The following is a 25,472-nucleotide window of genomic DNA, read 5'->3' on the forward strand; positions in this document are numbered from 1 at the left end:
TTTAATTTCTTAATTTCTTTGAATAATAATTAATCTATTAGCTAATTATTTATTAATTACCCGAAGTTTATACCAATTTTTTGACTAATTGCAAGTGTGGTTGAAGAATCAAAGAGTTACTGTAGTGAACCTGTTATGTTACCATAATCTTACACTTTACATTGCTACTGCTACAAGAGTGTATTGAACCTGTTACTGCTATAATCTTCTGAAAAACTTTCAATGATACTGTTAGCGTTATATTGTTTGTTCATTTTTCATTTCTATAGTTGTAATTTTGGACCGAGGTATGTAGTGCTAAGCATATCTCTCTGTAACCAAGTATTCAGAGTTACATTCTTCGCGTTATTTACTAGAATGATGATCTTATTGTTTCCTGATTCACTAGTGATATTGTTAACTATGGGTCGTTAAGGGATCAGGAAAATAAATACTAAAGTATTGAATAACACACATTAAAAAATAATAAAAAAACATGTATTATATGTTTATAAATGGGTGAACCTTACCATTATGATAAGTGTAGCATTTCACCAAACACTTAGAAAGCATGTGAAAAATAATAAGATACATAGACATAAACAAGGGAATGAAAGAATAAAATAAATCATAGTGTAATCGGCAAAGGACCCAAAATCCTAAGGCTCCACCAACACTGTATATCCCAGTTGTGTGTCTCATCAACCTGCAGCAAGGTTTTGCATCAAACTTCATCATCTCGTCGTCGAAAAATCTCAAAAAATGCCACAACGATATCTTATTACTTTAGCTGACACAATTTATTAGCATCATATTAGAAGAATGAATGATTATTCAATCTAGTTACTAGTTCACTGAATCAAAAGTTCAACCGTAGTTCAATCGGAATAACCGAATTATAATAAAATAATATATAAAATATAAATAAACACAACATAATTATATTCTAATATAAAATTTAGAATTTCATTAAAATTAAAAATTATACATCAACCAAAGTGTTATATAATCTCATCCAAGTCTGCATAAGTCAAATAACAAAAGAAATATCCAAACAAGATTAACAAGTAAGCAGTAATTAGTATGTAAATAAATAACAGCTAGAACAATAAGTAGGCAGCAATAACAATAACAGCTAGGCAAATAAATTCAATAATTACATAACAAAAAAATTAATAACATCTAAAAAAATAGCAAGAGAATTATTAGCAAGAAATGAACAATTATTAGCAAAAAATTTAACAAATTAACAAGAACAATGACAGCAACAACAACAATCACTAACAAATCAACAAAAGTCATAACACAATAACTACGAGAACCGAACAATTATTAGAAAAAAATTAAGTAATCAAGAAAAATAACAGCAAATAAATTCAATAACTACAAGAACTGAACATCTTTGCAACAACAACATAACAATTAACAAGAAGAATCAGTAACAAGAAGAACAACTAACAGAGACGGAAGAAGAACAATTAACGACAAGATGCTAAAGAACTGAATCGAGTAACAGAGTCGCACAATATACCTGAACGCCGGAAGGAATGGAGCTGGAGGTGAGCAGGTCTGAAAGCGACGACAACGAGAGGCAGAAGACGACGACAAGGCAACGACAGAGCTCGCAAAGTGGCAAATAGAAAAACTCGCTGCTTCAAGCTCTGGGAGAGGAAGGGAACGCACTGTCGGAGAGGGCAAAAAGGGGTCAGGATTTTTTATTAAAAAAATGGAAAGATAGAATAGGGAGAGGGATGAGTACAACCTACCTGGACGACGGAGGAGAGACACAACTCTGATGACAGAGGGAGCGGCAACGACAGCTCTTTCAACAGTGGCAAAGACAAAGAGAGCAATTTCGTTTGAGGCAACGATACACGATACACGCGACTTGAGGCACACTTTGGAGGAGAATGGAGGTGGACAGCGCTGACGGAGGGTGGCCGGAGGGGTTGCCTGAGGTAGTTGCAGGGGAGAGAGAAGAGAGAGGAGAATGGGAGAGAGAGAAGAATGTTCTTGAAAGTGAGGGGAGAGGGCTGCGCATTTTGAATTTAGATTAGGTTTACCGTCGGATTTACCGGTGGATAAATCCGATGGTAATGCATTGCGTATAACTAAAACATAGCATTCCATTAATTGAGTTTTACCGGTCCGCTGGTGATTTCAATGGTAATGCTCGCGTCAATTTTTTCCCTCTAAATATTACTGGCGGATTTACCGTCAGAAAATCTAAATCGACGATAACTTTTTTACCCACGAATTTATTGTCATATTCGTCGATAAATCCGTTGATAAACCCACTGCTAATATCCGACGCTAATTCCAACTGTATTCAGCGTTTTTCTTGTAGTGAAGGATAGAACACTAGCAACAATGCGATGATAAACACAAAACCAAATTGGAGCATGCTTTGGAAGCTCAAAATTCACCCAAGTGTCTTGAATTTTGTGTGGAGATTGATGAGGAATTCCCTCCCAACAAAACTGAATTTGCAAAGAAGAGGTGTGAATTGCCTAGCCCTTTGTCCAAGATGTTTTCGAAGAGAAGAATCAGATATGCACTTGTTTAGGGACTGATTTCATTCAAAGATTTTGGGTTTTGACTCCTTTTACCTTAAGGCCAAAGACTGAAAATGGGGTAAGTCTCCAAACCTAGGTGGAAAATATGCTGAAAAGTCTAGATAGAAAACAAAGAGAATTGTTTTATACTTGTTTGTATGCTATTTGGAAATCCAGGAATGCTCTGGTTTTTGAAGATAAAAGGATTGATGTGTTATAAATGATAGAGCTAGCTGAGAAAAGCTCCAAGGAATTCTGCGTAGCAAACACAACCGAGATTGCTGTTGGTCTGAGCATTTCAAATGAAGTTTCGGAGTGCCAAAAGTCATGGTCACCACCTCTTCTAAACCAAATTAAGGTGAATACAAATACTGTGTTGGTAGTGAATCAGGTGGCTGGTGCGGGTGCAGTAGAGAAGGACTCGGATGGGAATATTCTTGCTGCAGCGACCTGGAAGTTAGCTTTGGAGGTGGAATCTCAAATAGCTGAAACTCAAGCTTGTGTTTTGGGTTTGAAATTAGCTAAATATTGTTGTTTTTTGGATATTGTTCTTGAAAGTGATAATGCTGAGGTGATACTAGCTCTCAAGAATAGGAAGGTGGGAGATGACTATTTTGGTTCTTTATAGCTGACTGTCTGACTTTGACACATAGTTTTAGATCAATTGTTTTTTTATATGTAAAGAGGGAAGGGTAATAGATTTGCACATGGCTTAGCTAACCTTGCTTTTATCAGTCCTGATTTGTTGTGGCTAGAAGAAGCTCCTGATCATATTTGTAACTTAGCATCATTGGATTGTCTTAGTCCTATGTTGCCTTAATCAGTAAAGATTTATTCTTTCGGAAAAAAAAAATTAAATGTGAGTGCAAATAATTACCATTTATTTTTTAAGGTACATGATAAATAAATTTTAAATCTTAGTTAAACAAATTAAAATTAGATAAAGAAGACTAAATGATATATATATATATATAGAGAGAGAGAACGAAATTAAAACATAGGCTAAGATACAACAAAAAAAGGCTTTGCCGCTAGTAGTTACAGATGTACTAGATATACATTTATATGGCTATTGACATGTTTCAGTGAATCATCAAAGACTTTTGCCCCGAGAAATTCTTAGAAACTTGCTCTGTTATATTCATTATTTGATACTTGATTGTTTTATTTCTATATATTAAGACACTAAAAAAAATTGACCTTACATGTATGATGTATCAAATGGTGAATGTGAGAGAGCAAGAGAAGGAGCAAGCGATTCCTACTAATGTGCACTGAAATATGGAGTTATATTTCATATGTCATTCCAATCTTGAGAAGTCTCTTACGAGGAATTGCCATCAACTTGTCCCCTTGGCGGAAGTTCTTTCTCAAGAAGCTGTAAGCATAGTTGACAACTATCTTATTGAGAAAAGATGAATTTGGTTGAGCCACCACCTCTGCTTCGCCTAACATATACACCACACCCTTTTCCATTGCCTTGTCTATGAACTTGACCTCATCTTCAGCACCCTGGATGGGCGGATCAGAGAAAGTGGACGACTTGTTAGGTGCCACATGAACAATGGGATCCGAGGAGGCACGAGACACAATGCCTTGATTATTATTGTTTGGAATTATTCTGCTGGAAGAATTAGCAGACCTTACTTTAGTTCCTTCCTGCAATACTTGTGCTTCTGCTTCCTTGAGTGCCATCTGATCACTACTTTCTGCTACATCAGCCCCCTCAGTAAGCATAAAACTCTCTTGTTGAATGAAGGCCTTAAGATTTTGTATTAATTGGGATTCAAACTCGATAGGATCTTCAAGTCCATCCTTGTAACCGTGCCTCACCACACAACGGAACATTCGGTACTCTCTAGGCTCGACATGGCGAAATAGGAACCTCTCCTCCAAAGCAACTCGGCTGACAGGGATGGCCTTGATCGAAACAAAGACAAGGACTGAATGGATGGATGACACACTGGCAATAAGATGAGGGAATATTGGAGGAATCCCCTGAACAAGCTCAGAGTAGAGAAGCCCCATTCCCGGAACTCGGCTTATGTCTGGGTTGACGGCCAATTCTCTTATGTACTCACTGGAAACCTTGTTTCTGAGCTCAAACATGTATCTCTCTTTGTGCACGTAATGCCAGATTCCCATTACTGTTGTTACGAACAAAGCAGAAGCAATTGGAAGAAAGCCTCCACCCGTGAATTTGGTTATCTGAGATGAGAAATATAGAGCTTCTGTGCAACCGAATACCAAAAAGAAGATAGCAACTTGCCATATACTCTTCTTCCATATCACCAGCATTATCAACGAAACTAACGTTGTTGTGATCATCATATCCCCAATAACGGCAATTCCTGTATCATCCACATAAAAAATATTTAGAATTTTTTTGTAATGCAAAGTAATATATGCAGACATTCAAAAATGTTATGTGCAAATAAAAAAACATACATTAAATCAGTCATAATAATGAATTTTTGTTTAATTTATTTCAATATATATTTTAAACAAATAACTCATTTGGTGATTGATTTTTGGTATATAGCTAACATAGTTAGATAGATATTATAAGCAAAATTAATTACCGTATGCGTGACTAATCTTTTCTGTGGTCTTGAAGGCAGCACAAACAATAATACATGCAATCATGAACATATAGTTGACCTCTGGAATATACACTTGACCCTGGTGTTTAGTAGAAGTATGCACAACCTTAACTCGTGGGAAACAACCTAGACTCAGGGCCTGCGATATGATGGAAAATGCTCCTGAAATCATTGCTTGGCTTGCTATGATAGCAGCACCAACAGCCACCACAAATGTTGGCCAATATATGGAGTCTGAATGTTCATCACAAACCACAATAATGTGACAAGTCAATTGATTGATAGGACTTTACTAACTAATGATCATAAATTCCAGGAATTTTCTCTGATCGCTCAACTTACGTGGTAGACTTTCGTAGAAAGTATTCTTCACTTTTCCAGGGAACTTCCGTAGAAATGCTGCTTGCCCAATATATGCAGCTAATATTGCAGGACATGTAATGAAAGAGAAGCTCATCTGCGCCATTAATGATAGTGATAATGATAATGTATGTTAGTGAAAATTAAATCACACTTTGCTATAATTTTTTTTTTTAGAAATACTAGAGTGCCATTATAATTTATTAATCAAAATTTTAATATGTATTAAATAAATAAATGTTTAATAATTTTTATTAGAAGAAATTTAGATTCAATAAATGTTATTATAAGTAAAATTTGTTAGAAGAGCAAACTATCCAATTTGAAATTCCTTGAAACGAATTTGAGGGTATATTCTAAAATTTAATATTAAAGAAATTGAATATATTCACAAAGACAAGTTTAAATTTATTTATTTACTTACTTGGATTGCTCGTACATTAAAGTGACCCAAGTCTGCAAACATGGCTTCAGATCCTATGATTATAAGAATTTTAATTAGAATTAAAGAACATTACAACTTAACTAACAATATTGATAAACAAGGCATATAGATGCAACTCACCTGTTATACATAGAAACACTCCACCAAGTGATAACCATCCTTGCTTACCGTTGCGTTTGAAGTAATCGACTATATATTTTGGATTAAAAGCCCGTAACACTCCAAGGTCATATTTGAATAAATTGTAGAGGCCGATCCCCCCAATGAATGCAAACCACACAAAGATAATTGGTGCAAACGAGAATCCCACTTTATCCGTACCGAATCGTTGCATCGAAAATAGGACAATTAAGATCACTATAGTGATCCCCACTACAGCTTCTGATTTAGAGGAAAAGAAAGATATATGTATATAAGTATTAATTGAAAGTTTGTAACAAATTTCAGTGAGTTTACAGGAAATAAATCTGTATCACTTAGAAGTAAATCGATAAAAACTCAGTTAATTATTTTTATGTAAAGTTAATAATTAAATTTTTTTGTTAAATAATAATTTAATTAAATTTATCAAATTATTTTATAATTCCCATTTTATTTGTAAGTTTAAACATGACTAAGGTTTAAGTACCTTGACCCAGTGACGTACTGATTCCACTTACGGCAGAAAGGACTGCATGTAAAATAATGAACAATTATGTTATATACATATCAAGGATCCATTCAATTCGAAGTTAGGAGAGGTTAAAAGCTAGAGAGAATTAAAAACCTGAAATTGAAGGAGTAAGAATCCCGTCTCCTATGACCATGGAAGTTCCTGTTATGGTTGCAAGCAAAAGAAGAATACGAGCAGTGTGACTGTTCTCAAGCATCTGCTTCAGTCTTTGGGCTCGTTTTAACTTGTTAGACGGTGTGTCCAGTTTATAGTTAGAAAGTTCTCTGTCTTCTGGTTGTTGATTTGGAACCAAACTAACCTTTAAGTGTCTGCATATCAGCGAATACAATGCAAATGCTCCACCTACACACACAAGATTTTTCTCCTTCAAATATACATACACATCTCACTTGAAATTAAATGCAAACAAAACAACAGACACTATGCGTGAATGTATTGATCTTTTTTTTTTTTAATTTATATTATAGATTAAAAATAATGAATATTACCATATTAAGCAATGTGAGATTAGTGCGACAATTATAAGTTCCTTGATTTCATAATATTAATCGTGAGTTTAAATCATGTAGATAACAAAATTATTTTTCCAGAGAGAATAAAAAATTAAAAAATGATAATCAGGATTCAAGAGAGACCAAATATTTTGTTCGGTTTAGATGTTCTGTTTTTCTTTTTTCCAAAAATAAAAAAATAGTATAAAAGACAAGTTTGGTTATTTATTTATTTATTTTTTTTATTTTTAGATTTAAAAAAACAAACCCAAAATTTTAGAAAATTTTGAAACGACAAAATGACGATTTCTATGTTTTCACTTTGGGGCCATGGCACTTTTGTAGTTTTAAAGAACTAAATTCTTCTCTAACAAAATCCCACATGGCTTTGTCACAATCCAATGGTGGCTGAAGACTTCGTTTGTTGTCAACAAGTCAACAACATCAACATCCATCTTCATTGGCGGAATTTAGTTCATGAAAAAAGGGCACATGCCCCAAATTTTTTATAAAAAATTTAGTAGTATTTTTTTAAAAGATAAAAAATAGTTCAATTGACTTAAATACTTTATTATGACTTAAAATATTTAATAAGTTTAATAAACAACACTCTTTTTATCTTTAAGTTCAAATATAAAAAATGATATTTTTATTTATTTAATTTAATATTATTTTATATTTTACTATTTATTTAATTTAATTTTTATATGATAAAAAATAATAGAATATTCAATAAATATTAATATTATTGTATTTGTATAAATTGATAAAAAAAATTCAATAAATATTATAAATTTTAATATTTGTCCTTCTAACTTCTTTTTTACATATTTTACAGGATATATATTCAAATTTTTATATAAAATAATAATGAAAAATCAAAGAATTGATACATTTTTAAGAGAAAGGCTAATATTTATGAAGGAGAACATATAATTTTTACAATATCAACACATGTAGATAGTTCTTCTACTTTAATGAATCACGAAAAAAGTGAAATATATCCTTCAAAAGTTTAAAAAGTTATATCTGGTAACTTTAACCTTAATTTTTTAGAACGAGATCTTGAAAAACGGCTTTAAATTTGATAATATTATCCAAATAAGAGAGATGAAATTAGACGAACTTATCTTAAATAAAATTTATATCAAAAATATTTTGACAATTATTTTCTATCTAGCTCTCCCAAAATTTTGTTTCAAGTTCCGCCATCTTCATGTTGTTCACGTTCATAACTATGACTCTATGAGTTATGAGAATTATTATTCTTCTTATGATTGGTCATGTTACCATTAGATATTTTCCTTCTCTATTTAGCACTAAGAGTTAGACCTATAAAGTAAGGATATTTTTTTATTTATTGTGATTTTTTATCTTAATAAAAAAAATTAGACATATTTAAATAATTTAAATATTATCACGTATTAATGTGTTTAACGTATATTTTTTAAATAAATTTAAAAATAATATATATTATTAATTATTAAAATAAAATATAAATATTTTATATAATTAAAAAATTAATTTATATTTTAATATTAATAAAATATTAAAATATTATTATAATTTATTAAAAAATATTTCATATTTTTTATATAAATAATATTTTTATATTTTATAAAAATTTTAAATTTATGTATTCACATATTTTATATCTTATCATGTCCTGTATCTATACTAGTGTTTATAGAACTATCCATTTTCTCCTTTGATGCTTGAGACTATTTATTATTCAATTTTTCAATCAATGGCGGTGTTCAACAGGATAAACATGACAAAAAGTTGGAAAGATAATCAGATTTGGTTGAGTAACAACTAGTGACTGACACGGGAAGGTTGTTTAGTGTCATGATTGATTTATGGCGAGCGGTGACTTTGTTGTGACATGTACGTGCGGTGGTGTGAAAAGTGAAAACTGAAAAGAGAAAAGGGTAGGTGGGGTGTGAAAAGATAAAAGGGTAGGTGGGGGCAAGAAGCAAGTGGAAAAGTGTATAGTAAAAGTGGAAAACAAACAAAACAAAAGTTTTCAAACATTGGAAACTGAAAATGGAAATAAATCTTGAAGATATCAAATAGAAAACGAAAATTGGAAATGTTTCTTAAACTAAATATGCAAAAAATTTTTATGGTTTTGCCGTTTTGCTAATAATAAAAATATAATTGATTTGGTATCTAAAAATATTTGCTTAATTTATTAAAAATTAAAAAATAATATTTAATTTTAAAAATATAAAAATAAATAATTATTAAATATTTAAAATTTACTATAAAAATTAAATTAAACAAAAATTACTAAATCATAAATACTATAAAATTCACTTAATATAAAAAGGAAATGATTTTTTAAAGAATCTGAAATTTGCTTATAAGTATTTAATGCTATTGAAATTTTTAAAATTTTATTTTTTTTCTATAAATTTATTTAATTTTATATTCTTAACAAATACTTGAACAAAATCTATATATTAAAAATATCAAAGAATCTTAAATAAATATTTTTAATTGACGCTTATTAGTAATATTAAAAAATATATATTACGTGTATAGCCAAAAAAAAAATACTGAAAAAATGAAATAATTTTCTGTCTTTAATTCACACATAAAGACAAATACAAAAGAGAAACTTTTCTGCTTTAATTCCACATAAATGAGCGTTTGAACTTTGACCAATTTATAGATTTGGTACATGAACTTATGAAAGTTACTCGTCAACATAAAATTTCAATTTCACATTCAGCAGTAAAATACATCTTTTCTTTCTATACATAGAATAATTTTATGAGGTTTAAAATTGATAATTGTCACTTGTTATATTTTTTAAAATTGTATTCTTTAATTTTTTCAAGAATAATTTGTAAACAACATACAATAAAGAGTAAAGACTGGTATTATCAAATTAGAGATGACTCTCTTATATCTTCTAGAATTTTATTAATTTATCCTATCTGTGACGTTTTAATTTAAACTATTTTATATTTATATTATACGAGGTATATCAAAGCTGTATAAAAATTAAAAAAGGATCAAATATTGTAATTTGTAATACGAAAGAAGAATGAACAGGGACGCGAGCTAAGACTATCAAAAAGAAAAACAAGCGAAAGCTAACAAAGCGTGATTTTTTTTTTTTTTTTAACAAAGCGTGAATTTATTAGCGAATGAATCTCGTACCTTTATCTATAATCTAACAAAATACAAATTACCATTATCATTGATAGATAATAAATTAATAACAAAGTAACAATAAAGCACATAAACTAACTAATGCATTTGATAAAAACAAGAATAGATCGCTCTTGGCCGTCCGTTTTTGAAGTAATTAAAATAAAATATTAAGAATTAATGATGAAAAAATTTTGACACCAAAACTAACAATAAGAATCAATTAAGATATTTCTCTCCTACATAACCAAAATAAATAATAAATAAATAAAATAAAAAGAGAGCATATAGGAGGGAAGAAGATCAGAAGAGGTTACCGTTGCCGTTGTCATTAGCCCATAACACAATGAAGACGTATTTAAGCATAGGAATGAGCACAATAGTGTAGATGATTAGGGATAAGACACCAAGAACATCATCATTGTTTTTTATTCCATCAGTAAAGGTGCTGGCATACACATACAGAGGAGATGTTCCAATATCGCCATAAACAATTCCTATACTTTGAAATGCCAAACTCAACGTTGTTCTCCAACTCAACTGCCACGTTAATTATTTGTCATCATTAAAAAGTTAACTATAATATTAAAAAATTAATATTTTTTAATTTTATTTTATATTTTAATTAATATTAACAATTTTTTTATAATTAATTTTATAAAAATATATTCGTTATAAAATTATTAAATAATTGAATATATTTAATTAAAAGTGTTTAACTGAATTTTAATGTTTTTTCTACGATAAAATATCTTTTTGCAGAAGTATTTTTTTTCACCTAACATTCTCTTTCAGGGGTAGTGAGTAGTACTTAGTAGTTAGTATACCTTAGAGCCATGGCTGCCGCTGAGAGAAACTCTTCCAGCTTCTAAGTTGAGAGAATCTACGCGGCGGAGCTTAGCCCAAGACACCTTTCGGTCTTTGAGCTTATTGTTGGTTTCCACGGCGGTGGCCACCGTCTCCGTCTCTTCCTCTATGCCCATCCGATCTGCTTCCACTGACATATTTATCGCACTGCTTGCACAGTTTCCCTCGCCTGCGTTATTTATTTATTTTGTTGTAAATAAATAGAGGGATTGCTGGGTTTTGCAGGAGATGTTCAACTCGCATTTCGCATCCTCCGTTTTTATAGGCAAAAAAGTCAGATCTTGCTGGCTCACATACATTTCCACATATTTTTTAATCATCAATAATTGAACAACTTTATAATAAACAAACACCCCCGCCTCCCAGAACACAAAGTCTAACGTTGACTTTAACTTGCCATATGTATTATGAAGTCACTGGTTTGGTTTACTGCATATTCCAATAATGGGAGATCAATTTGAAACTGAATCATTTATTACATGCTGCGTCACTCATGGATTATAGTAGTACGTCTTTGAAGTTAAAGAGTTACCATGTATAGACAAATTCCGCGTGGCATTAATTATATATTATTGAGTTAACTGCACTTGCAATGCAAGTTGCTTTTACAAGTCTGAAAATATATGTAAAATTTCGTGTATCTAAAAGTAGCGCAACAATTTTATGCATATTTTATTTTATTATTATTATTATTATTATTATTTTTTTACCAAAGATATGAAATTTGAATCCGCAATTTCTTAATTGAGTATGGGGAGACTATGCCATTTGAGTTATAACTCATTGGCTTATGCATATTAAATGTGTTATATCTATATTAATGATTAGATTTTATTAAATAAAAAAAATTATTATTAAAAAGAAGAATATTAATAAATTTTAATAAATATATATAAAATATTGTAATACATAAATAAATATTTTTTAATAATAATATTTTAAATAATAATATAATTTTTTATTTTTAAATAAATAAATATAAAATATATTAACATAAAAATATAAATATTTTTTATTAATTTAAAAATATTTTTTTATTTATTTTTTGTTAACAAAATTTAAAATCGGGAGGGAGGGTCACTGACTCACTGCCCCCCTTCAACAGTAAGAAGTAAGAACCTCCGTCCCTGGTGACCTTTTGTCACTGTAAGTATATATTATTAGTTCAAACATTCACAACCTTTTATGATTGATGACTTTTCAAACCAACAAATATAATGGTTCATATATAACCGTTATTATTTGAAGTATCTCAAAATAAAATAGTTAATAACTAACCGTTTACTTAATTAATATTAATAATATTTATAATAATATTATTAACATTAATTTTTTAAATTTGTAGATACCTTTTAATCTCCTACTATTTACAAAATTCAAATATCATATAAGTATATGTATAAATAATATGTCATTAAGATTAAATATTCTTTTAGTATAAATTTGAGTAATACCTCAAATAGGTCCCCAAGAAATTTATCATCCGACAGTTTTGTCCCCCACAAAATTTAACTAAGATGGTAAATTTTGTGGGAGACAAAACTGTCGGATGGTAAATTTCTTGGGGACCTATTTGGGGTATTACTCTATAAATTTTTTTAAAATTCTAACAAAGTAATAAGTGTCTAATTGATTAAATCTAAACTTCATATATTAGTATAAAAAAATCACACACATTACTTGTACCTTCTAAGTTCAATTCAAGAGCCTATAATTTTAAGCACTTATATGACCTTGTACTCATCTTGATTTCATGAATATTTACGAGAATAAAATTTCTTAAAATTCTTGATTAGAGCGGCACTACCCTTATATTCATATAGGTGGAATCTTTTGATAAATAATATTATCAATTCATTAAAAGCTTCAAATCACCCTCCTAATTTATTTAGGGTTAAGTACGATTTTGACTTCTAAAGTATAGGCTGAAAATTTATTCGTTCCCAACTTTTTTTGCACACAAAATCATCCCTGAAGTTTAACTTGATTTTAAAAGCGTCATTTTTACTTAAATTTTAAAATTTATTACCAAATTATCCCTAACTAAAAAAATTATAAAATTAAAAAAGAAAAGAAAAAAAAGAGAAAGACAATGGACGAGAGGGAGAAAGGGAATCACGGGGAAGGGAAGAAGAAAAAAGGGGCCGGGGAAGGGAAAGAAAGGAAGAGCGAGAAAGGGAGATGGTGCCGGCGAGGCTTGGAGCCGCCGTCGTCGTCAGGAATCAGAATCTGTAGAAGAGGAGAGAGCTCGCGAGGGAGAGAGGAGACGCGAGCCAATGACGCACTGAGAGAGGAGGACGAAGGAGGTGTTGTCCCGTGCCTGGCCGCTACGCCTTGCCGCCGTTAAGGAGCTCGCGAAGAAACAAAGAGAAAAAAAATGACCAGGGAGAAGAAGAGGGGTGCCTCGTCGCCGTCGTGCTCTGCCACTGCTGCCGCTGCTACTGACCTTGCCGCCGCTTCGCGTCCTCGCCGTTAGTCCCCACCGCTGCTCTTTCCTAGGCTTTTGATTCTACTTTTGATTTGTTGATTTTGCTAATTACATTGTTGATTCTTCTGCTCCTGTTTCTTTTGTTAATTACATTGTTGATTTATTGATTTTGTTAATCACATTGTTTCTAATTATGATTATATTGATGTTGTTAATTTTGATTCTATTCTGATTTCATTGTTCTTCTGCTTCTATTTTTTCAACTTCTGAATTTGATTCTGATTTCATTGTTGTTGCGTTTATGATTCTAATTCTGTTTCTTTGATTTCATTGTTGCGCTCCTGATTTCATTGAACTTCTGATTCCATTGTTCTTCTGCTTCTATTTTTTTATTTCTGATTCTATTTTTTATGTTTATTACATTGGTTCTGCTTTTGATTTTATTGTTGTTGCTACTGATGTTGTGATGAAGAAGAAGAAGAAAAAGAAGAATAGAAACTGAGTATTTTGGTGAAGAAAGAGAAGGGTATTTTGATTTGAATGGTGATTTTAAAACCAAGTTAAACCTTAGGGACAATTTTGTATGCAAAAAAAAAAGTTGGAGACGAAAAAATTTTTTGGCCTATACTTTAAGGACCAAAATCATACTTAACCCATTTATTTATATAGCACTAAATCCTATACCTTAGTGCTCTGGTTGTTAAATAACTTGATATTACCCATTAAATTTCAAAACTAATAATCTATTAGAATGAGGTTAGGTTTCTATTATTTAACAACAATAGGTTTTAATCTAATTTTAGTAGTTATATCTTCAATTTTATCCCTTGACAATCCTTTAGTAAAAAAATCTGTTAAATTTTCTTGAGACCTTACACAAGTAATGGTAATTACACCATCCTCTATTAATTACCTTACAAACTGATATCTCAAATTTATATGTCTAGACTTTCTATTATTAACTTTATTTTATACTTGAGAAATGATTGATTTACTATCACATAAGATTGAAATGACTATCATTTGTTGTGGCCACATCTTTATATTATATAACAAATTCTTGAGCCATTCTACTTCTTTATCTACGGTTGATAAAGGTACAAACTCAACCTCCATAGAAGAAGGTGAAAAGCACGTTTTTTAAGCCCAATTTATTGCTCCACTACCTATGGTAAAAATTCATCCTGAATGAATTTGTTATGACTAAGATTTGTAATCCAACTTGCATCAGAATAAACTTTCAAACTGCAAAATAATCACTATAATATAATTCAAAGTTTATGGTTTTCTTGAGATAACCAAGAACTCTTGTTATAACTTTTCAATGTTGATTGCTATACTTTCCTGTAAACCTTGATAATTTGCACATAGCAAATGTTATATTAGGTCTGATGTAATGCATTGCATATATTAAATTTTCTATAGCACTAGCTGAAGAATTATTATGTGTTCATAACACACAGTGGAGGAAAAGAAAGTAATTTTAAAGATCTATTTTGTACTTGAACTTTATTCAAATAATATGAATCATATCTAAATATTTGAGTACACTAGTAAAATAACTTTCTCCTTTGATGGTATGAAGGCACTATACGTATCCACATCGAGACCAACCTTTACTATAAATTTTTTTATTAATGGATATCTGGTCTAAATTGAGAAAACTTCTTTGCAATTCTTTGCCCACCATAAAATTCTTCTCCAAAAATTATGATAACATATATTTGTGTATGTGGAGGTAAAGGAATAAACCTCTTGTATTAGTCTCAATTCCCTTTACTCTTGTCTTTATATATAGTATGAGATTGTTATTGATTTTAAATTTAAATTGTTTAATTCAAATTTAAATCATATCTTATTTCAAATTTAAATCTTATCTTATCTTATCTCAAATTGAAATCTTATGAATCATATCATATCACAATTCAATTTAAACCAAAATCGAGTAAGATCTCATCCAAATTTAAATTCAAATTTAGAAACAAAATAACCAATTATTCTTGATTCTCATTATCATATTATTATTATATTTTTGGTTCCAACAAAAAATATAATAATATTATATTTAAATTAATATAATTATTTATTTGATCAAATTAAAATAATAGTTAAATAATTCTTTAGCCAAGATTAGAATACTCGTTAGTGTGTGACCCCAAAGGTTTAACACTATACAGGTAGTAAATTAGTCATACCAAACTTATTAATCAAGGTTGGCATCTAGCAACTCTCATTATCGATCTGATAGTATGAAGTAATATATTTTTACTAAGAACCCGAGAAAAATAAAGTATACTTCCTTCCATCTTTTCACCTCTTGGTTAACCCTTAGAGTATGGTTTAATTATCAACTCTAACTTGTTACCATTATTATAACGAACCGTGAATAACTTAAGAAACTCATTCTTCATCCATTCAATCTCCTTGGCCAAGGTTTTATTCATTGTAACCATTATAATCATAGAGCTCAAACTTTTTACTGAGAGTTGATGGATTTTGTATTGACTAATCATTAATCCTACAAGTATTTAAATCATATCTAATGTCCATTCAACTAGCACCATAGGGTATTAGGTATTCGGAATCAAAGTGTAATAAATACATTGTTAATTGTTATGATAGATGATGAGATATTTTGGAGGAAAAATAAATCTCTCCCAAAACACCCAAAACTAACCGGCAAGTGCACCGGGTCGCATCAAGTAATAAAAACTCACGGGAGTGAGGTCGATCCCACAGGGATTGAAGGATTGAGCAATTTTAGTTTAGTGGTTGATTTAGTCAAGCGAATCAAGATTTGGTTGATGGTTTTGTGACTTGCAGAATTAAATTGCATTGAAGTAAAGAGAACAAGAAATAAATTGCTGAAATGTAAAGAACAAGAAATTAAATGGCGGAAGCTTAGAGTGCAAGAAATGTAAATTGCGAAATCTTAAAGTGCAAGGAATGTAAATTGCTTGAAATGTAAAGGGGATTGGGATGTGGATTTGCAGAAATTAAACAAGGAAAAATTAAATTGCATCAAACAGAAGAGGGAAAGGAAATTGGGATTGAAACGGATATAAAGCAGAAAAGTAAATGAATATAGAAAGCAGTAAACAGAGAAGTGAAATGGGAAATTCAGATCTCAGGACCCAGAGACTAGAAAAACAAGTCTAGATCTCAATGCCTTCCTAGATCCAACAAGAACAATTGCAAGGAAATTGTAAATTGCAAAGAAAAGAGATGAGAATCAAGTAACAGAAACGGAAATTCAAATTCAATAAATAAAGCAGAGAGATCCAAGATTGAGATTGAAACAGAATTTCTTCAATTCTCTAATCCAAGATCCAAGACAAATGTAATTAAAATTGAAAGCAATGAAAGCAAAGAAATTAAAGTTCAAAAGCTCTCCGAAAACTCTTATGAAAATTCCAAAAGGAAAGCTCTCCGAATAACTTGAATTCTATCCTATTTATACACTTTCAAAAATGATCTTCAAGCCTTGAGTTGGGCCTTTACTCTTGGTGGAATTGGGTTGAAAGAGGCCTTGGTTGATTGCTCTTGAAGTTTGAAGAAGAACCAAAGTGAACCAATTGAACCGGGTTTGAGGTTAGCAAAAGTTGGACCAAAAGTTTGAGCCAAAGTTAGGGGTCTAACTTTGACCCTAACGTTGGCCTTGTCTAGTGTGCTTGTGGTGCCAACGTTAGCCTCCAAGTTAGGGGGCTAACGTTGGCGCAAACGTTGGGCCCTCTCCCTTATGTTTTCATGTGCCAACGTTAGCCTCCAAGTTAGGGGGCTAACGTTGGCGCAAACGTTGGCCCTTCTCCCTTATGTTTTCATGTGCCAACGTTAGCCTCCAAGTTAGGGGGCTAACGTTGGCGCAAACGTTGGCTAGCCAGGGAGGAATTCATGTGCCAACGTTAGATGGCCAGGGAAGAAATTTCAAGTTCCAACGTTAGCCTCCAAGTTAGGGGGCTAACGTTGGGGCTAACTTCTTGCTTCCTGGTTCAATTTCACTTATTCCATTGTCCTCTCTTCACTCCTAGCCATTCCTCTTTGCTTCAACCTTTCTCCAAGCTTTCTTCACCTATCATTAATCAACCAAACTCATCAAAGCTATGCTCAAAATCATGAGATATTCATTCTTTCATAATATGCAACAAATATAGCATAAAACAAAACCTCATGAAATGGCATGAATTCATATATGGTTGGTTCAATCAAGGGAAACATGAAAATCTACTCAATTAGCTTGCTTGTAGCTCAAGAAAGTGCATAATTCTAATGAAAACAAGAGAAAAAGACTAGCTAAAATAGGCTAGGATGACTTGTCATCAATAGATGCAGGTCAAAGAAACTTTAGTACCATCTCCATCTTGAGAATATTTTATTGACAAATATGTTATAATTATAACCATTAGAAATTCTTAAAATGAGTCAGTTCAATGGTCATGTATCTATGTACACCATCTATATATAATTTAATAAAGGAGATCTATTAATCTTCATCAAATAAAAATTATTATATATATATATATATATATATATATTGATATTTCTGGATTATTAATGTCCTTTTAATAATCATATGATTAAGAACAATTTAGATTAAATTATAAAAAATTTATCTCTCAATATTATGATCATGATCACAATTATAAATCTCTAAATTTAATCAAGGACCTTATTATATTAACCTTTTAATTGAATAATACATACACTAATAATAACAAATTATTTGACACATGATATATTATATTGTGGTCATACTATTTATTTCTAACACTAGCATATTCTAATTGTACTATGAGTATCTCTATATTTTTTTTAATTTAAAATTAGAATCATATGGTATATTGGACTCTTTAATTGTAAGATGATTAAACTTTTTTAATACCGTTTTGATATAATGAGATTGACTTAAAATAAAGCCAATTTTATTCTTATGCATTTTTATTCTTAATATTATATCAACTTCATTCAAATCCTTCATCTTGAATTTAGAAGTTAGATATTCTTTCGTTACACGAATTCCTTCTAAATTTGTTCCGATAATTAACATATCATCAACATGTAGACAAATGATTACTCCATAATCCTTAGTAAATTTTGAGTATATATATTTATTCGCATTATTATGTGAGAATCCATTTAATAACACCACTGCATCAAACTTTTCATGTCATTGTTTAGCCGTTTGTTTTAAGCCATACAAAGACTTAACTAATTTACAAACTTTCTTTTCATTTTCAGGCAACACATAGCCTTCTGATTGCTCCATATAAATTTTTTCATTAAAATCTTTAGTTAAAAAAGTTATTTTAACATCTATTTGATATATATAAAGCTTGTGAATGGATGTTACTACTATAAGAGTCTTATAAGAGTCTTAATAGAAGTCATTCTTATCATCGGTCTATAGGTATCAAATTAAAATAGTCTAGACCTTTTTTTTGGTCTAAATATCTTGGCCACTAACCTTACTTTAAAGGTTTGTAATGAACTATTAGTGTTATACTTTCTTCTAAATATACATTTACATTTCATAGGATTTGTTTCTAGAGGCAAATCAACCAAGACTCAAGTATTGTTTGATAATATTGAGTCAATTTTATTATTTGTTATTTTTTTAAAAAAGCAATATCCCTAAAAGCCATTGTTTCTTTGAACGTTTGAGTATCACCCTTTATGTTTATCACAATAGGAATCTTGTTTAATTTGTTATAGAATCTGTAGTTCCTTCTACTAAAAAAGTGATAGTTTGAGAAGAAATAAAATTTAGACCTAAGTCCTTTTCTTTTCTCACTTCAAACTATTCTTTGATTCAATTAATTCTTTGTCACTTAAAGGTTTATTATTTTTTGAAGAATTAGTATCATTTTGGGATACTCTGAATTAGAAGTTGAATTATTGATAAATTTATTTTCTATAAATTTTATCTCTCTTGATTCAACAACTACATTAGATACTAAGCCTAATATTTTATATGTTTTAGAATTTTGAATATATCCTATGAAGGTGCCTTTTATGACTCTTAGCCCCAATTTAGTTTTCTTTTGATCATGAACTCGATAAAACGCTAAACACTCCCACACTTTTATATAATTCAAATTAGGTTTTCTTCCTTTTCATATTTTATAAAGAGAAATATTTCTATATCTTGACGGTATCCTATTATGGATATAACATGCTGTCAATAATGTTTCACCCCACAAATTATAAGACAATTTTATATTTAGTAACATTGAATTAACCATATCCACTAAGATACGGTTTTTTTTTTCCATCAAACCATTTTATTGCGAAATATATGGAGTAAAATTCACAAAAGTTATCAAATTCATTAGAAAATCTATAATTGAATTATCTATAACATTGAGACTTAAACATCTCACCAATCGCTTGATCAGTCCACAGTCAGAATTCTTTTAAGTTAGGTCTTGGACGACCTCAAAATTGTTGAGCGAGGAACCCCTTTCTCTAACTCCTCCTCCAGAAGCCCATCAAAGGTAGGCGCGCAAGTGCACACACATACGCACGCAAGCGCGTACTTTATCTCGTGTGCACGCATCGAACAAGAAAGCTACAAAATAGTATACCCTTTAAAGAAATGACCGCCGTTCTTTGTGGTATGTTTTAGGGTTAAGGCGCCCAAAATTCTCTTATTACTAAATTTGTACCTTACACTTGGTAGGTATATATATATTATGGTCCTTTTATTAACCATTCCTTACTGCCAAACTAAAAGTTACTACCCCTTCGAACCTTATTTCTTACTACGAAGAACTTTCCTCTTCTTATCATGCATATTCTCTATTTTTATTTTATATTTTTTAAATATTTTAAAAATTTTATCTTTATTTTTAAACAAATATACATAAATAAATTTAGAATAATTACCAATAAAAATTATAAAATATATTTTTCTTCCTCTAGTAATATTGTCATTTAATTCACAAATATCACTATGAATCATTTCTAATAAATGTGTATTTCTTTCAACTTTAGAAAAAAATTTAGTAATTCTGGATTGTATATAAATATCACATTTCTTTTTAAAATTCTTATTACTAAGATCAATATAGTTATTTTTATGCATATATTCAATTGATTTGTAATTTAAGTGTGCTAATCTATTATGTCATAAATCACAAGAATCAATAACATACAAAAAAAATTCATTTTATTATCAATATTAAGTTTAAATATGCTTTCAGTATATTATCATTTTCCTATGAATACATCATTCTTAAATAAGACCACTTTATTAGATTCTATTAGAACTTTAAATCCTTTTTTTATATAAGAGACTAACATAAACTAATTTTTTTCTCAAATTGGGAACATGAAGTACATTTATTAAATTTAATTTCTTTTTAAATGTAAAATTTTATTCCACAATTCTTTGACCACAAACTTTGGCTGAGATGTCATTACCCATTAAAACTTTTCTGTTGTTCACTTCTTCATATGTTTTGAATTAGTTGCGATCATTGCAAACAAGAACCCCAGAATTTCACCACCATTCAATTTATTTTTTTTTGTGTTGCCATATTGAATTCTTTAACCACAATATATATCTTTTGTATTTTTTCTACAACAGTAGAAATTAGGTCCTTTTCTTCCACTAAATTGTCCTTTGGTGCTTCTTTTTTCAGAAGTTTACATTCTTGTTAAATATAGCTTATTCGGTGTACCTGTGTATTTCTGGAGACGATGATAATGGTTGCCATTATTAAATATAATTTTTTTTAATTTATAATTAAAAAAATTCTTGAAGAAGCCATACTTGTTACTTGTGTATTTTTGTGTACTCCTATATACGGTTTGTAGATCTATATACTATTTGACATGGTTCTGAAAATTGGACCGGACCGGTCGGTTTAACCGGAAAAACCAGGAACCGGTTACCTGGCCGGTCCAGGTAACCTCAAAAATCGAATGGCAAAGAACAGGTGGAAAAACCAGTCGAACCGGCGGTTAACCGGCGAACCGGAAGAACCGTCCGGTTTTTTGACGGTTCAGTGGTTTGGAAATTCATAAGCCAAACGACGTCGTTTTGGCTATTTTTAAAAAAAAAAAAAAAAAAACTGGCGTACGCGTTAACCTTAACCAACCTAACCCTAATCAATCAGCCACCCACCAAACCCCCGAAGCTCCCAGCTTCCTCCCCTTTCTTCCCCCCTCATCCACCAAGGCCACCATTGCCACCACCCGCCAAGCTCCAGATTCCAGCAGCGCTCCTCATTCGCGACCCAGCATCGCTTCTCATTCGCCACCCAGCAGCGCTCCTCAGCAGCCGCGACCACCACCGCGTTGAGCCCGCCTCTCATTCGTCGGTAAGACTGATTTTCTTGTCTTCTTGATTTTGAACATGCTTCCTTCTAGCTCGCCTGTTCTGTTTGAAAAAAAAAATAACAGGGCATCTGATTCTGTTTGCTGGTTCATGGATAACATGCTGATCTTAATTTTTGTTTTTGATTCTCTATGATGCCTGTTCTGTTTGCTGATTCTGTTTGCTGGTTCATGAATATGCTCTATGCTTCTGTTTGCTCTATGCTCGACCATTCTGTTTGCTTCTGCTTTTTGTTGCTTCTGAATGGAAATAGTTTTAAATTTTTATTTTACCTGAATCAGTTGATTTCTGTGACTGTCAAGCTGCATGAAGTTGATCTATGCTGCCTGTTCTGTTTGCTGGAATCTGGAAATAGTTTTTGATTCTCTATGCTGCCTGTTCTGTTTGCTGGAAATAGTTTTTGATTCTCTATGCTGCCTGTTCTGTTTGCTGCTTCATTATTTTCATGGTTTTTTTGAAGTTGATTTCTTGTCTTTGATTTTCTTATTGTTATAGATGGAACAATCACAAAGTAACTCACAGCCACAAGATAATGCTGCTCAAAATTCTCAAACTGGTTCATCTAGAGGTAAATCTGATCCAGCTTGGCAATATTTTACAGTGAAGTATGACAAAAATAACAAGGCTCAATATACATGTATTTTCTGCTTGAATACTTATAATGGAGGGGGGATATATAGAATGAAATATCATGTTGCAAAAATCCCTGGACAAATTAAAGTTTGTACCAAAGTAACTGAAGATGTTGAGCTTCAATTCAAAAGGCTTTTGGAGAAAAACAAAAAAAATAAGGCAGAAAAAAGAAAATTTACATCTGAGTGTTATGATGTGGAAAGTGAAAGAGAAGCGGAAGAAGAGGGTGAGGCGCCTAATCCTGTACAACCTCCGGCTCCTGCAACAATGGGAGACAAAGGAAAGAGAAGAGCGATTGCTGCTACTCCAATTGGAAGTTATTTTAAGGAAAGGACTACGCCAGGCTCTCAACCAGCTTTGAAAAGTGTCTTGGCCAGTAAACAAGTTAAACACAAGGTTAAGTTGGGGCTTGCAAGATGGATCATTGATGCACGGATTCCATTCAATGCAATTCAATCGCCTTACTTTCAACCTGCCTTGGACGGCGTTGATGCAATTGGACCTGGTTTCAAGGGACCGTCGTATGACGAAATGAGAGTTCATTTGCTGGCCGATCTTAAGAAGGAGTGTCAGTTGCTTGTTGAAGGTTATAGGAGCTCGTGGAAAAGGACTGGTTGTACACTGATGGCAGATGGCTGGACTGATCAAAGGCAGCGTACGTTAATTAATTTTCTAGTTTATTATCCTGCTGGTATGTCATTTGTTAAGTCTGTTGATGCTTCTGATATGATAAAAACTGCCGATACCTTGTTTAAATTGTTTGCTGAGGTTATTGAGTGGGTTGGGTCTAGTAACATTGTGCATGTGGTTACTAATAATGCTGCGAATTATGTATCTGCTGGAAAACTCATTCATGAAAAGTATCCAAATATTTTTTGGTCTCCTTGTGCTGCTCATTGCATCAATCTTATCTTAAAAGACATAGCAAGTCTTCCTCACATAGCTGACCTTGCCTCTCGTGCTTCAAAAGTGACTGTCTTTGTTTACAATCATATGATTTTCTTGTCATGGCTTAGAAAAAGAAAAGAGTGGAAAGAAATTGTTCAACCAGGTGTAACACGTTTTGCTACTGTTTTCATTACTTTGAAAAGTATATATGATCATAAACAAGACTTGCAAGCATTGGTGATTGACAAATATTTCACTTCTCATAAATTATCCAAGAGTGTCAATGGGAAGATGGTTAGTTCAATTATCTTGGAAAGTAAGTTTTGGGAGGATTGTTTTACTATTGTTATGCTTGTTGGTCCTCTAATTAAGTTATTGAGGCTTGTTGATGCTGATGAGAAACCTTCTCTGGGTATCGTGTATACGGGCATGCAAAGAGCCAAAATTAATATCAAGACAATGTTTAGAAATAGGAAATCTGCATACACACCTTATACAAGTATCTTGAAAATGCGGTGGGATAAGCATTTGAAGCGTGACCTCCATGCAGCAGCATACTTTTTGAATCCAGATTACTTCTATAGTGAGGGGTTTGTTAAGAAGGCAAATATCTTGAGGTCTTTGCTTGATTTATTTGATATTGAAACTCTTTGTGATGACTCGGTTGCCGCAATGCAAGAGATACAGTTGTATCGAGATCGAAAAGGAAGTTTTGGAAGGGAAAGTGCATTGAAAGCAATTAAGAGACTTGAACCTGGTAAGTATTTATATTTCTATGTTCAATTTACTTTGAATATTTTTTAAATATAGAATGAGAATTGATAGTTGAATTTCATATTCTGGTAGGTGAATGGTGGAGGCTACACGGTGGGAGTGCTCCTAACTTGCAAAAAAATGGCAATTCGTCTTCTTCATCAAACATCTTCATCATCCGGCTGCGAGAGGAACTGGAGCCTCTTTGAACAAATCCATTCAAAGAGGAGGAACCGATTAGAGCATCAAAGGCTAAGTGACATTGTTTATGTCACTTATAATCTACGCCTTCAATCTAGAATGCATCGCAAGAAGAAGAATTATGATCCAATTGACATTCAAAACATTGACACGGTAGATTTTTGGGTAATGCCAGATGAAGAAGATCCTGAATTTACTAATGGAGACATTGAAGGCATTGAAAATTTAATTTATACGGATAATGCTATGCCTTCATATCCTACAGGTTATTGAAATAGCAAAACTTGTTTCATTTCCTCTCAATATCTGATGTAAAGTTCTAACTTTAATTTTTTCTTGGTTTTCTATTTTATTTTATTAGATGGAGGAGATGTGGAACTTGATGTGGATTTCCCTAATGTTGCTGATTCTTCAAATACAGCTTCTTTTGGTGGTACTTCTGATGATGGTGGCTTTGGATTACCTGTTTATGATGGAGATGTTGGAACACTTAATGATAATTATGATTTTTGATGAGTTGCATCTTTGATTAGTTGAAAACTTGCTAGTAATTGTATCTTTTGAATGTAGAACATTATGGGTTTGTCATTATGTACGTTTTATTTTTTGTTTAGTTATAAACTTTGATGTTTGAAGTTGTTTGTGAACCTCTAATATTAAGTAATGGATAATTTATTATGTGAAATATTAAATTTTATTAAGTTAGAAATTATTGAATTTATATACTTAAGATTATTTTAAGTTTTTTAATAATTTTATTTAATATTTAATTAAACCGGTTGAACTTCGGTTGAACTCCGGTCGAACCAGTGAACCATTAAACCAGTGACCTCACCGATTTATTGACCGGTCCGGTTCTCGCAACCTTGCTATTTGGAGATGATGATAATTGATTAAAATGGATTAAAGATGTGGGATTCAAAAAATTTAAAGGGAGTTCGCTGGGGTAAGGTGAACTCTATATAATTTGTATAAATTTCGTCGGGGGTGCGGCGAACTTGCTCTAAAAAAAAATCGTATTTAAAGAATTAAAGTTCAAAAATGGTGTTTGGGGAAATATGAATTTTTTTATTTTATTTCTGAAAATAATCCAAAA

At 31.4% G+C, this 25,472-nt stretch overlaps 4 protein-coding genes across 4 annotated transcripts; 3 read left to right on the forward strand and 1 right to left on the reverse strand.

The window, feature by feature from the left end:
- The first annotated feature begins 2,754 nt into the window (after positions 1-2,754).
- On the forward strand, positions 2,755-3,162 carry LOC148554869 (uncharacterized). The gene has a single exon (XM_088490530.1). It carries the CDS (start codon positions 2,755-2,757, stop codon positions 3,160-3,162), a length of 408 nt encoding a protein of 135 aa, XP_088346656.1.
- A 359-nt stretch (positions 3,163-3,521) lies between these two features.
- LOC107646152 (potassium transporter 5-like) lies at positions 3,522-11,573 on the reverse strand. Its single transcript, XM_088490092.1, has 9 exons — positions 11,096-11,573; positions 10,586-10,808; positions 6,709-6,957; positions 6,571-6,612; positions 6,063-6,323; positions 5,922-5,974; positions 5,480-5,594; positions 5,117-5,371; positions 3,522-4,885 (listed from the first exon to the last, which is right to left on the reverse strand). The coding sequence occupies exons 1-9, from the start codon at positions 11,270-11,272 to the stop codon at positions 3,822-3,824; spliced, it is 2,439 nt and encodes an 812-aa protein (XP_088346218.1). The 5' UTR covers positions 11,273-11,573; the 3' UTR covers positions 3,522-3,821.
- A 10,823-nt stretch (positions 11,574-22,396) lies between these two features.
- LOC107646649 (uncharacterized) lies at positions 22,397-24,226 on the forward strand. Its single transcript, XM_088490531.1, has one exon. The coding sequence runs from the start codon at positions 22,397-22,399 to the stop codon at positions 24,224-24,226; it is 1,830 nt and encodes a 609-aa protein (XP_088346657.1).
- Positions 24,227-24,316: 90 nt separating this feature from the next.
- On the forward strand, positions 24,317-24,922 carry LOC148554870 (uncharacterized). Its single transcript, XM_088489261.1, has 2 exons — positions 24,317-24,641; positions 24,738-24,922. The coding sequence occupies exons 1-2, from the start codon at positions 24,317-24,319 to the stop codon at positions 24,887-24,889; spliced, it is 477 nt and encodes a 158-aa protein (XP_088345387.1). The 3' UTR covers positions 24,890-24,922.
- The last annotated feature ends 550 nt before the right edge of the window (positions 24,923-25,472 follow it).

The sequence above is a fragment of the Arachis ipaensis genome, chromosome B6 (assembly GCF_059453495.1).
Source record: "Arachis ipaensis isolate K30076 ecotype BB chromosome B6, ASM5945349v1, whole genome shotgun sequence".
In the NCBI taxonomy this organism is placed as follows: Eukaryota; Viridiplantae; Streptophyta; class Magnoliopsida; order Fabales; family Fabaceae; genus Arachis; species Arachis ipaensis.